At 31.6% G+C, this 12,040-nt stretch overlaps 5 protein-coding genes and 1 non-coding gene across 9 annotated transcripts in view; 2 read left to right on the forward strand and 4 right to left on the reverse strand.

The window, feature by feature from the left end:
* Positions 1–1,829, forward strand: part of LOC123013029 (phospholipase A2-like) — a 1,997-nt gene extending 168 nt beyond the window's left edge. The window contains exons 1-4 of one of the 3 annotated variants that reach the window (XM_044411321.1): positions 239–331; positions 835–1,009; positions 1,057–1,393; positions 1,444–1,829. In XM_044411321.1, the coding sequence (XP_044267256.1) occupies positions 847–1,009; positions 1,057–1,393; positions 1,444–1,525 (582 nt within the window). In that variant the 5' untranslated portion in view covers positions 239–331; positions 835–846 and the 3' untranslated portion in view covers positions 1,526–1,829. Of the gene's footprint in view, positions 1–238; positions 332–823; positions 1,010–1,056; positions 1,394–1,443 lie in introns of those variants that run through there. The other 2 variants (XM_044411319.1, XM_044411320.1) reach the window with 2 other exon arrangements.
* LOC123013028 (brachyurin-like) lies at positions 1,816–3,025 on the reverse strand. Its single transcript, XM_044411318.1, has 7 exons — positions 2,971–3,025; positions 2,897–2,921; positions 2,694–2,844; positions 2,455–2,621; positions 2,322–2,408; positions 2,130–2,269; positions 1,816–2,082 (listed from the first exon to the last, which is right to left on the reverse strand). Exons 1-7 carry the CDS (start codon positions 3,022–3,024, stop codon positions 1,912–1,914), a joined length of 795 nt encoding a protein of 264 aa, XP_044267253.1. The 5' UTR covers position 3,025; the 3' UTR covers positions 1,816–1,911.
* A 237-nt stretch (positions 3,026–3,262) lies between these two features.
* On the forward strand, positions 3,263–6,500 carry LOC123013402 (brachyurin-like). The gene is made up of 5 exons (XM_044411897.1): positions 3,263–3,497; positions 3,543–3,709; positions 3,754–3,843; positions 3,893–4,032; positions 4,077–6,500. The coding sequence occupies exons 1-5, from the start codon at positions 3,295–3,297 to the stop codon at positions 4,239–4,241; spliced, it is 765 nt and encodes a 254-aa protein (XP_044267832.1). The 5' UTR covers positions 3,263–3,294; the 3' UTR covers positions 4,242–6,500.
* Positions 4,348–7,663, reverse strand: LOC123012410 (eukaryotic translation initiation factor 2-alpha kinase gcn-2-like). Of its 2 annotated transcripts, none has more exons than XM_044410297.1 (12): positions 7,328–7,663; positions 7,066–7,272; positions 6,570–7,014; positions 6,411–6,518; positions 6,230–6,362; positions 5,955–6,165; positions 5,770–5,900; positions 5,397–5,718; positions 5,115–5,348; positions 4,759–5,061; positions 4,559–4,707; positions 4,348–4,501 (listed from the first exon to the last, which is right to left on the reverse strand). In XM_044410297.1, the coding sequence occupies exons 1-12, from the start codon at positions 7,433–7,435 to the stop codon at positions 4,426–4,428; spliced, it is 2,427 nt and encodes an 808-aa protein (XP_044266232.1). In that variant the 5' UTR covers positions 7,436–7,663; the 3' UTR covers positions 4,348–4,425. The 2 variants fall into 2 exon arrangements, with proteins under 2 accessions (XP_044266232.1, XP_044266231.1); XM_044410296.1 differs by having other exon boundaries at positions 6,230–6,367; positions 6,410–6,518.
* A 261-nt stretch (positions 7,664–7,924) lies between these two features.
* LOC123013223 (zinc finger protein 560) overlaps positions 7,925–12,040 on the reverse strand; it is a 5,693-nt gene continuing 1,577 nt past the window's right edge. Inside the window, exons 2-4 of the mRNA XM_044411635.1 lie at positions 11,109–11,415; positions 10,212–10,890; positions 7,925–8,093 (exon numbers count right to left, since the gene is read on the reverse strand). Coding sequence (XP_044267570.1) covers positions 7,934–8,093; positions 10,212–10,890; positions 11,109–11,415 — 1,146 coding nt within the window. The 3' untranslated portion in view covers positions 7,925–7,933. The remainder of the gene's footprint in view (positions 8,094–10,211; positions 10,891–11,108; positions 11,416–12,040) is intronic.
* Trnas-cga lies at positions 10,934–11,015 on the reverse strand. Its single transcript has one exon. It is a non-coding gene; the product is annotated as a tRNA-Ser (tRNA).

The following is a 12,040-nucleotide window of genomic DNA, read 5'->3' on the forward strand; positions in this document are numbered from 1 at the left end:
CATTATATTATGAGTCATTTATTTTTTTAAATCCTTGAACAGGTTGATTTTATTTTTGTAAATGATACATTTTCATTATACATACTATTATTTATAACGTCAAACATTTTGAAGTAACGACGTTATCAGTATTTTTTTAAATGACAACTAACATTTTTGTTCAGTGTTTTTGGTAACAAAATTGTTGGTTGGCATTACAAAAAATTAATAATCACGTCATTACTCAAAATTCAATGACGCTACAATACTGTCAAAATGTAGTATTTATAAAAATAAAATCGACACGTTTGAAGGTTTTTTGAAAAACGACCCATAACAAAAATATGAATTGGTGTGTTACTTTTGGTTTTTGTGTTTTTTTTTTTTGGTAAAACAGAGTAACACTGATAATACTGATAAACACTTTAAATATACAGGGTGGCCCAATGAAAACGAGCCACCCCAAAACAACAAAATTGACCTGTTTCGGCGTTTTTGCAAAGTCTGTTTAGTTTTTGAAATATTCGAGGTGTCTCGTTTTCATTGCGCTACCCAGTATTATGATAAAAGTGAAGACGAAACCATATAAAAATAATAAGTAAAATTTTCATAAATAATACAAAATAAAAAGTAGTAGACAAAACTTAAAAAACAGTAAAATGTCCTTGTTTCGATGTAGTTGTAATTTTATCGTTTTTGTTTGCATTTTACTTACTTAATGATTTTAAAAGTCGTAGTAAATGTTTAAAATCAAGCATAGATGTGTTGCTTTCCCTGAAAAACAAAATTATTGTTCTTTTACACAAGTACTTTTGCGTCTGCTAACTGTAAACTTTAATTTCAGCTTTGTTTTAGATAAAATGGTTTATGTTTATAATTTTGACCAGTGGTGTGTTTCTCATAACATTTTCCGATTTTTTCAAATTTAAAAGTAATCCACGTTCTGTGTTTCACCTACAAGAAAATGAAGAAAAAAATCGCACAAATCAAAAGCGTTTATTAAGTATTAAAAATAAATTAATAGTTCCAGGTACAATATTTAAAGTTTAATAAAAAATAAGCCAATTGTCTTTGCAGGGACCAAATGGTGTGGTATTGGAGATGTTGCGATTTCATACCACGATTTAGGTTTTTTCAAAGAAACTGATCTTTGCTGCAGAGAACATGACTCTTGCTTGGAATATATTTCCGTAAAAGATTCGTTGCATGGAATCACCAACAAAAATCTTTTCACTGTTTCACATTGTAACTGTGATGAAAAATTTAGGAAGTGTTTAAAAACTGGAGGCAATTTTTTAAGTGAACTTTTAGGATATGGTTATTTCACTATTATAGGACCGCAGTGTTTTAGGGAAGATTACCCCATAGTCAGATGTAAAAAACACGTTTATGTCCAACCGACGAGTAAAAAACGGTAATTTATATAAATATATTTTGAAATTTGCGACATGTGAAATGTTTTAGTGCAATTAAAAGATGTTTGGAGTATAACCTAAATGAAAGTTTACCAAAGAAATATCAATTATTTGACAATCGGCCTTTTTAAATCCCTATCTAATAATTAGTTTGTGATATTTTATATTTCGCTACTAGAAATAAAATTAAATTTTTTTGTAAATCATGTTGCGGGATAAAATAGATTACAATATTTTGCTCTCTACACAAAAATAAATAAGCAAAAGTGTGTAGTTGTTATGTTGAAAAGTAAACCACTAAAATCTATTGTTTTGTTTACAGTTTGTTACTTTATTTTCATATTCCACAGTTTTATTGTTAAATAAACCAACAAAAAATGGGCAATTAGTGAGTTTTTTGGTAGTAAAGAATACAAAAGTGTTAATTTTTCCCGAGAAGAGTCTTTTATTTTTAAAAAAAGCACTTCTAGTGTTTATTTCAGGTGAAAAACTATTTTGGTGAAAATTTTTGGGGTATTTATGGAATACCGGTCACATTTTTGATCCACGCCAGGTATCCAAAAGTCTTGGTATACCCCGATGGGTCAATAGCTTCGCACCCATTATCACTGAAGAAACTTGAGATACCGACATGCTCAGCGTGTCGATCATTCAAAACATATCGCACCAATGGTGTTCCAAGATCACCCTTCAAATTAATGTTTTAAACAAAAATATAAAAATCTGTTAACATACCAAACACGTTCCTTCGTTATATTCTCCTCCAACACAAAACATATTTTCAGCAATTTGATTCCCATAAGTCGCTTTGCATTCATTGTCAGTTAAAGTAATGACATGGACGTAGTTGAGGTGATCGACAGGTCCAGGATGATCTAAAACACAAACCAATAAAATGACTCAAAACTATCGAAACAGAAGTGTTACAATCGTCGGTTTGGCCCCAACCAATTGACGTGACATTAGCATCGTGTTGAAGGTCAGTTGATGGTAGAAAAATTGAGGAAATGTAGTCTAAAATAAAAAATACAAACAACTTTTCACCAGAATTGTGATTTACCGCTAAATAGAACCGGCTCCTCGAGTTGGATTAATCCGACGTTATTTTTCAAAGTCAATTCTTCAAAATCCGGATGCAAAACCGATGTGTTCGCAGTGAGGGTAAGTCTGTTCACATCAGCAGATTTCAGGGTGTTTGATCCCACTTGAATCGTGAAGCGAACCGCCCTGAAAATCGTTTAGATTCATGAAAGTTGCAAATAATTCACACTTTTTATTTTTTATTTTTTTTTAACTTACCCATTGACACAATGACCTGCAGTTAAAATCCACTGATTACTGATAAGAGCACCCCCACAGAAATATCTGCCGACATCTGTGTCAGTGTAAATGGCCGCTGCAAAGGGAAATTGACCAGCCCTTGCACCTGATCCTCCAATGATACGTGGAGCTTAAAAAATTAAATTAATGTGTTTCTTGAAAAAAATAATAGAGAGTTTTACCGAATTTTGGATCAATGTTGCTTCCCTGTAAATGAAAACTATCAATTTTGAAACTTAACATTCAATTTTTGTACCTTTCCCAACAAAGTCCACGTTGAAACAATAAAAAGAAACACGAAAAATTTCATTTTGGGACCGATTTTTAATTGTGTTAAAGTAGAAAATAAAATTCGTTTAGTTCACATTTATATTTTTAAGACAATACGGTTATCTAATCATTTAATTAATGATTGATTTATGACAGGGCTCCTGTAGCAGGAATTAGAAGATTATTTTTAAGACGTCCTGTATAAACTAATCCGATAGAATCGTCATTTAATAACATAATTAATTTATTACCATTTGTATTAATCGGTAAATAAAATAACCAACAACAAGAACATCTTTGTTTTGTCAAGATGAGGGTCTTTTTGCTAATTTTTTTGAGTCAAAGTTCTATTTCAGCAACAAATCTAAAAATAATTGGAGGTGATGACGCCCTAGCTGGCCAATTTCCCTTTGCAGCCGCAATTTACGTTCGAACCAACGATGGGACTTACTTTTGTGGAGGAACACTAATTAGTGACGAGTGGATTTTAACTGCCGGTCAATGCGTACATGAGTATGTCACAAATATGAATCCACACTTAATTAATGCATGTTTTAGGGCTGTTTCATTTACGATTCAGTTAGGATCGTCTACTTTAGCAGGAAATGATCCAAATCGCGTCAAAGTCTCAACAAGTGAATCAGTGATTCATCCAAATTTTGATCCAATTAGTTTGCAAAACGACATCGGACTCATCAAACTTCGACTACCTGTCGAATATAACGGTAAAACTGTTAAATTCGAGTCAATTTTTGCTAATTCTTGTTAGATTATGTTCGGCAAATTCGCTTTTTGCCAACGTTTAGATTGCAAGATGGGGCATCTACGATTGCTATTGGTTGGGGACAGATTAGTGATGGTTAGTGGGTTTTTTTCAGATTTAAGTAAAACAAAATGTACATTTTTAGATAATTCTGGTCTTTCCAATGTTCTTCAACGTGTCAATTTGACTACTATTTCCACAGATGAGTGCAAATTAACATATGGTGGGCAAATTACCGAAGATATGGTTTGTGTTAATGGTAATTACAATGAAGGGAGTTGTACTGTAAGTTCAAACAGTTTTTTGTTCCTTGCTAAATTGTGGTTTAGGGTGATATGGGTAGTCCACTGCTACAGCATGTGGGCAGAGGGTATTATTTAGTTGTTGGAGTTGCGAGTTTTATTAGTGGAAATGGGTGTGAAAGTACAGACCCATCGGGGTATACCAGAACTTTCAGTTACATCAACTGGGTCAAAAATATTACAAATATTTAACAAATATGCCTAACCAGAAGTACTAAAAGCTACATTAGAAACATAAACATAATTAATTTTTTGAGATTGTACACGACAGTAAAACTTGTAGAATAATTCTATAATGCTTATTTAAAAATAATTTATTTAATGCATACAGTATTACAATATAGAAAATAAAGAATATGTAATATTTTTATTAATTCTAATTACCAGTACTGGCACAAATTTTTAAAAGTTTCTTTGGAGTTAGATTACCTTGATAAACCTCATTTAAAGACCTAAAATGATTATAAAACTCTCTTTGATTTGTTATTGTACAAATATTGACCACTTACCATGGTACACCTGTTCCTTCGCCTACACGATATATAACTCCAACATTTTCGTCGTCAAGCTTAACAACAAATAATGGTCGCTCGTTACAAAAAACTAATTCGTTTACAATTTCAGATTTTATTCCTTTTGACAATAGTAATTTAAAAAACTAGAAAAATACTAAATTCAAGAAGATAAAAGCGCAATAATTTAGACTTACTGAAATTGCCATGGATTTTTCTTGGGCAACAATTAAGACGTCAACACCTCGTGTGACGTTATTGCATTTTAACAACTTTAAAATAGTTTCAACATTAAAACTTATCTCAACGGCAGACATTGCAAAAGCACAATTTTGATTTTTCTTCTTTATTTTGTTACATCTTTGGATTAAAGAATCAAATCCACCACCCGTTGCAACAATTGATTGTTGGTCAACTGATTCAAAGTGCATTATTTTAAACATCATTCCTGTTGAGTACCTTTCACTTATGAGAAGCGGACAAACAACAATATTTAACTTCTGAAATTAACACAATTAAAAAAAAAGTTGCTAGAAGTGAATCACTTACTTACAGGTTCAAATTTGTTTGCATTTGCAATGACAGTCCGCAGCTGCTTAAATGCTGTTAAAAGAACATTTGTGTCAATTTTTTCAAAAACTTCTTTACTATTGTTGACTGCCATTAACTTCAATAAGTAGTTCTCGGCTGCCCCAACATGAAAATAACTTGCAAGTTTTGAACAAAAAATACGCACTTCAGTTTCCAGCTCCACATCTGTATTAATTCGCGGACCTCCACCTGTATACTATTACTTTCTTGGTCATTTTACCATTTGGAAAAGTAAAAAACTCACTTCAGCATCTTTCATTTGATTAATAAAAGCTGCGACTTTTCTGTATGACATTTTACAATGCTTCAAAATTGTTGAAAATATGAGTCGATGATTAATGATATAGTACAGATACCCGGGTTGTAGATTTCCGTCTAACACTTCTTTCCCAAGATACAACATTTCGGATTCTACAACATGATCGTTTTTTATAGGACTGATCACTTGAAAAACACATTCTTGTATTTCAGTTGGTGAGAAAAAACCTTCCCTGAACACTTTGTCTACAGAAAATCTTCTCAATTTTTTTACGTTATTTGTTGCCACATAATGTGAAAATGTAATTCTGAAAAAATTACCAAATAAATTGAAAACACTAGGTGCTAAATTTTCGTACGTAGAGGTATTGGATAGAGAAATCGAATTTCCTCGTGTATTCAGTAAATTAATTAAATAATCAGAAGAGTTATATGTCGGTGGTATGAACTGAGGTAAAGTAATATTATGTCCTCCATGTAACTCAAAAATCTTAAAGGTTATAAAATACGAGTATGTTATAAGACGCATTACCAAAGTACATACCTTAATGGCTTGGCTTATAAAGAATGCCAATTCATCTTTTTTAGCACAAACACTCATTAATGTCTTTTCGAAGTTTTTATAATGTTGATAAGGAGTCCTCCTGTTTTGTTGAATCATTTCTTTCATTTCTTCATCGGACTTGTTTGAATTCAATATTTTTATTATGTCATCACAAGTAGGTCTTTCGATAACATTTGCGTGTAAAAGATTCCTTAAATTTTCAAACAAAAAAACAATATGGTACTACTTGTACATACGTCGAAATACACTCATACCTTATAAGAAACTTTTTCTTAGAGTTACTGGTATTAAAATTAAGTCCCCGTAAATATTTCTTTGTTATAGGAAATATTTTAAACTTTTCCATCACAGTCATGGGCTTGGAACACATTTCAAAATATATTACACCTAAAATAAAAATTTAGACACTAACTTGTTATGTGTTTGCAATTAAACTGTAAATATCAGCCTTGATATTGAACGATGTTCCGGTACGTAGCTCTGGAGCTATGTAAATGGAAGTACCACACACACCAGTTAAAGATCCACAAGGCAATTCATTTTCTTAAAATAAATAAAAATTAAGATTCGATTATTTTTAGTGATTACCATCACCTTGTAGTGGTTCCAGTTTATTATCTAATGAAATTTGTTTTGATAAACCAAAATCTCCAATTTTAATAACATCTTCCGAAGTTAAAAAAATATTTTCTGGCTTTAAATCTCGATGAACGATATTATATTTGTGTATGTATGACAAACCTTCACAAATTTCTCGAAAATATTTAATTAATTTGTTTTCATCTTTATAGAGATCTTTGTCGATTGCTCGTCTTAAAGTATTATTTTCGCACAACTCCATTTGGATACATAGATATTTAACTTCCTTGTGAACATATTCTGACTGGAAAACAATAAAACTGTCTTCGCTATCCGAGTCTTCTTCCTCTCTTTCCGAAAAATCGTTTTCTTCGTAAATATCCAAGTCGGCAAATTCACCCTCATTATCTTTACTAATGAAACCCTTTTTGGATAATCTGTGTATTTCTGAGCTTAAAGTCTGAAAATACGTAAACAGTGCAATGGAAATTTAACAAAATTTTTCACATACTTCATCACTTTCAGAACACAACTTCTTATATTCATCCAGCGGAATTTTTGCGGTCTCAATCCAGGAATTGTAGTACCTCACAATATTATTATGATTAAGTTGGGACAACACATTTGCTTCTCTTCTGTTCGTTTTTATGTCCTTCAAGTTGGATGCAAATTTAATTATTTTTATCGCAAATTCGTTATCATCACATTTCCGTCTAGCCTAGAGTTTATTTTGTGATCTGAGTAAGCAAAACAAAATTATTAAAAGTTATTACCTTGATAATTTGGCCAAATCCTCCTCGACCCAGTGATTCCCCGACTACGAAATCATTATCCAATTTCGTTACATAATTGGACCGATTTGAAATCGCACGAAGCAGCATTTTTGACCACTTTTGACGCAACTAAGGGCATAACTGATTTGCTTCATCTATCTACTCGAAGATTACACATTATATCCACACAAAATTATTATATAAATCTTTTGTTGCTAAAGTGAGCAATCGATAAATTGTTTCACTGTTATCAGTTATCACTGTTATCATATTACACATATTATTTTTGAACGTTGTTTCATTTAAACCTTTCTGTTTACAACCGTTTCACCACAAAACACAATTAATACTAAAATAGCAGCTAAAAATGCTAAGTTTGCAGCTGCGCCCTGGTATTCTTACTCAGGTCAGGTTCTTATCATAGGTACTATGTTGCAAGTGATGACTCACTTTTTATCACTAATTGAAAACACCATTCTTTAGATAATGATTGATTTGGAACAATTATATCAAAAAATAAACACCGACAGTTTACAAAAATAATTTTATTAAAATAAAAATCTTCAAAAAATGAAAATATTCATAAAAATATCGCAATATAATAACTCAACTATTGGGTATCTCGCTTTCACCCTTAACATCTTCATCCGGATTTGAATCCTCCTGTAAAATGTTCAATCCTGGATGCATCTCAATCATATGTCTCGACTTCAAATGCCTATCCAGATCCCGCCGTCTCACCAATATCTTCCCGCACAAATCACACCTAAACAAACCCAACCAATTACCCAATAAACTAATAGTGCTATTCTGTAAAAAAAATACTTGCTATAGCGCTATAACTCTTTAAGCTATCGACTATAAGTAAAAATAGAATTCTCTAAGGAAATATTTGTCAATACCTAAAATTCTATAAGCTTAAAGTCTCTATAAAATTATGGCGAAAAAATTGGTAACCGTAAAGACTTATAGTCTCTATAACGATATATTGTCATAGTAACAATGTCAATCCTCAATAATTTATTATAAATACTTCTCTCTGTTTTTCGCCAATAATTCTAATTTTTGTTCTCCTATAATTATTGGTATCGTGTAAACTTAATAATAGGTACATAGTTCAGTGATGGATCGTAACAATTTTGCACTAATTGCAATATATTTATTGTTAAATGAAGAAGAAAGAACGTTGTGGACAAAAATGAGCTTCTTACGACAAAAACTTTAATAAAAAAGAGTGTCTATTCAGAAAAAAGTAATTTTGCAAAAGATACAAGCAGGTTTTATGAAAATCGGCAAAAAATTTTGTTGAAATTTTATTGAAATGAACTCAAAGTGGATGCATTTTACAAATTCTCCTTCGGCATTAGTTTCAAAATTGTCACTTTTTCAACTCGTTCTTCAAACACAATGCAAGCAGATCTACTAATTTAATTGCGTTCTTTCTCTTTGATGTTTATGTTGCATTCTCATCAATTTCTTACTAAAAATTAGAGAATGGTTAGCAAACCTGCATTACAAATTGAGTCTAAATTTTAGCGGTAATCTTTTTCTGACTTCTGCTTGCACACTTTTCGTCTTCAAATTTCCAAAAACTGTTTGCGATACACAATTTGTCTCCTTTTTGGTGTTTTCATTTCTAAATTTTTTAGACGATTTTTTTGCTAACGTTTAATGACATTTTTTTTATTAAATCAAAAACTGGAACTGCCAACTTCCTTTGTTAAAATTACCACAAATGAATTTATTAGGAACTATCTGACATTTTCATTTAATAAAAAAACAGACTTTAGGGTGATTACAGCGCTATTACTCGAATGTTACAGACGCTTAGAGAATATCAATTTTGATACGAATCTATAGACTTTAAAAAAATTATACAGGGGGTTCCGTTTTTATTGTTAAAAATTTAAACAGGTGATAGGATATTCAATTCTAAGACAAAAGTTTCCTATAAACATGTATCGAAAAATGCTTGGTAAGGGAGCTACACCCCCTGAAAGGGGGCTAATAGTTTTTTGCTAATATTTTAGAAACCATTTATGATAAAATTACAAAATTTGGTACAGATGATAACCTTTATACACCTAAACGAATTCAAACATCAAATGTCGAAATTTTTAATCAGGGGCGTCCGAAACTGGTGGGGTTTAGGGTAAAAAAATATCCTATCTATTTTGGCTCTAGTTTCTTTAGTTATGCATTGACCAAAATGGTGGTCACTTTGAACAACTCCTTTAGATTTAGGCAAATTCATTTAATTAATGTTATTATTATTACTGTAATGTAATGTTAATTAGTCGAGGTTGATTAAAAAATATGAATTTCTTGCTTTTATTATTCTGTAAATTCTGATTTATTTCAATGTTGTATTGGTGTGTAACATAAATTTTAAATTAATTTTATTCAAAAACAATAAGTCGTTACGACACAAGACAGACTTTTCTGTGATCCAACTTAAGATTTTGTTGCTGAAAGTACCGAGAAACTAAAGCCAAAATAAATAAGGTATTTTTTTTACCCTAAACTCCCCCTGTTTCGTACGCCCCTGATTAAAAATTTTGACATTTGATGTTTGAATTCGTTTAGGTGTATAAAGGTTATCAGCTGTATCAAATTTTGTAATTTTATCTTGAATAGTTTCTGAAATATTAGCAAAAAGATATTAGCCCCCTTCCAGGGGATGTAGCTTTCTTACCAAGCATTTTTCGATACATGTTTATAGGAAACTTTTGTCTTAGAATTGAATATCCTATCAACTGTTTAAATTTGTAACAATAAAAACGGAACACCCTGTATATAGAGCTCTATTAGCTATAGAATATACTAACTTATAGACTGTAGCAAATTTTTAGAGAATAGTCAATAAACCACAAACAAAACTTACTTATACGGGGTGTTCCCCTCAGCATGCAACCGCACATGCTTATTCAAATTGCTTGGGTCCCCAAAAGGCCTCATACAAAACTTGCATTTCAACGGCTTGTACCCCGTGTGTGTCCTAATGTGGATCTTCAAGCCGTATTTCCGCGAGTAGCATTTTCCACAATAGAGACAAATGTGGCCTTGCTTAGACTTGCCCAAACTGCTCACCAAGGTCTCAATGTGGGCCTCATCCTCGTTCGAGGTGTGCTGCAGGAAATTGTTCTGCTCGAACGGGGCCAGCGGCCATATTTGCACATTTTCCATAATGGGAACCAAGAGATTTTCGCTGTGGGTAAAACCCTCATCTTGAAATTTTCTAAAAGGCCTAAAAGCCGAAGTTTCACTGTTGTAAGGCCTGTAGATATCTTTTTGACTAGTTTCTTGCTTGTTTTGACTGGAATTGGACATCGACAAGTCCATTGCGTTTCTCTGGCGCATTATTTGCGGCTCTGGTGATAATTTAAAATCAAAAATGTCTTGTTTTACAACGTTTTGGAGCGTGTTTTCGCGAATTGCGTTTGATAATCTCTCCCAAAGTGAAGTTATTGTGTATCGACCACATCCCAGGGAAATGTGGAGTTTTAACGGATTTGGCGATTCGTAAAGAGCTGAACATTTCGTGCAAACATACTTCTTTTGGCCTGTAAATAACATTTTGGGTAAAAAAAAGAAAAAAAAGTGTTGCGCAGCCGGTAGGATTCGAACCTACGCTCCCAGAGGGAATCTGATTTCGAGTCAGACGCCTTAACCACTCGGCCACGACTGCAAGTAATTTATGAGTTGACATACTCAAGTTATATAGGGCACACCCTTTGTTTTTGAAAATTAAAAAAAATGAAAAAAACTTTCGCATATTTACCTTGTATATTTGATGGTGTCAAAAAAGCAATTTGCAACATTGCTAGTATATCTTCTGAAAACCACAAAAGTAATTCTTGACCCGTTTCGATGGGTCTCACAGCCTGAAGGATTAATTTGGATGTTGGGACATTTTTGCTAAAACTAGTTCCTGGACGTTGGTTTGGTTGGAAACGTAGTTGAATATTGTAACTGTGACAATCGTCAGAAAGACGTAAAGCTCTAACCCAGTGGATTTTTTCAGACCAAATTTCTTTAGAATTTTTCTCGAGGTCGATAATACCAAGAGAATTCGGCTGTGCAGAAATCTGAAAAATTTAATGAAAATTGCTGAAAAAACTAAAAATTAAGAAATAACCAATTGGGAGAAAAATTTTCTTAAATAAAAGAAATTGTTAAAAGTGCAACTTGCATTTTAATTACCTAAGATTTGAGTTTTTTTATTTCATTACATTTCATTACTGTTTTTATGTTTAATAAAAACCTCATTTACTTAGTCCATTAATATTTTGTAATAAACACAACTAATAAAAAAATAGATAAAAATAAACATTTAAAAAAAACAATTACAAGAAATACAAGACAATTAGTGAAAGATCATGTTTCTCTCTATTTTTAATAAAAATTTCGTTTAATTAATCTATTATTATCTATTTTTCTCGAGGTCGATAATACCAAGAGAATTCGGGTGTGCAAAAATCTAAAAAAAATATTTTAAATTGCCAAAAAAACTAAAAATTAAAAAATAACTAAATGGGAGAAAAATTTTCTTCAAAAAAAAAAGAAGTTGTTAAAAGTGCAACTTGTATTTTAATTACCTAAGATGTGTGTTTTTTTTATTTCATTACATTTCATTACTGAAAAATTTTGTTTCTCTATATTTTTAATAAAACCCTCATTTAATTAATCCATTAATATTTTGTAATAAACACA

The sequence above is a fragment of the Tribolium madens genome, unplaced genomic scaffold (genome assembly GCF_015345945.1).
Source record: "Tribolium madens isolate multiple individuals breed KSU strain unplaced genomic scaffold, Tmad_KSU_1.1 Scaffold_96;HRSCAF=242;Tcas5.2_LG5, whole genome shotgun sequence".
NCBI lineage: Eukaryota > Metazoa > Arthropoda > Insecta > Coleoptera > Tenebrionidae > Tribolium > Tribolium madens.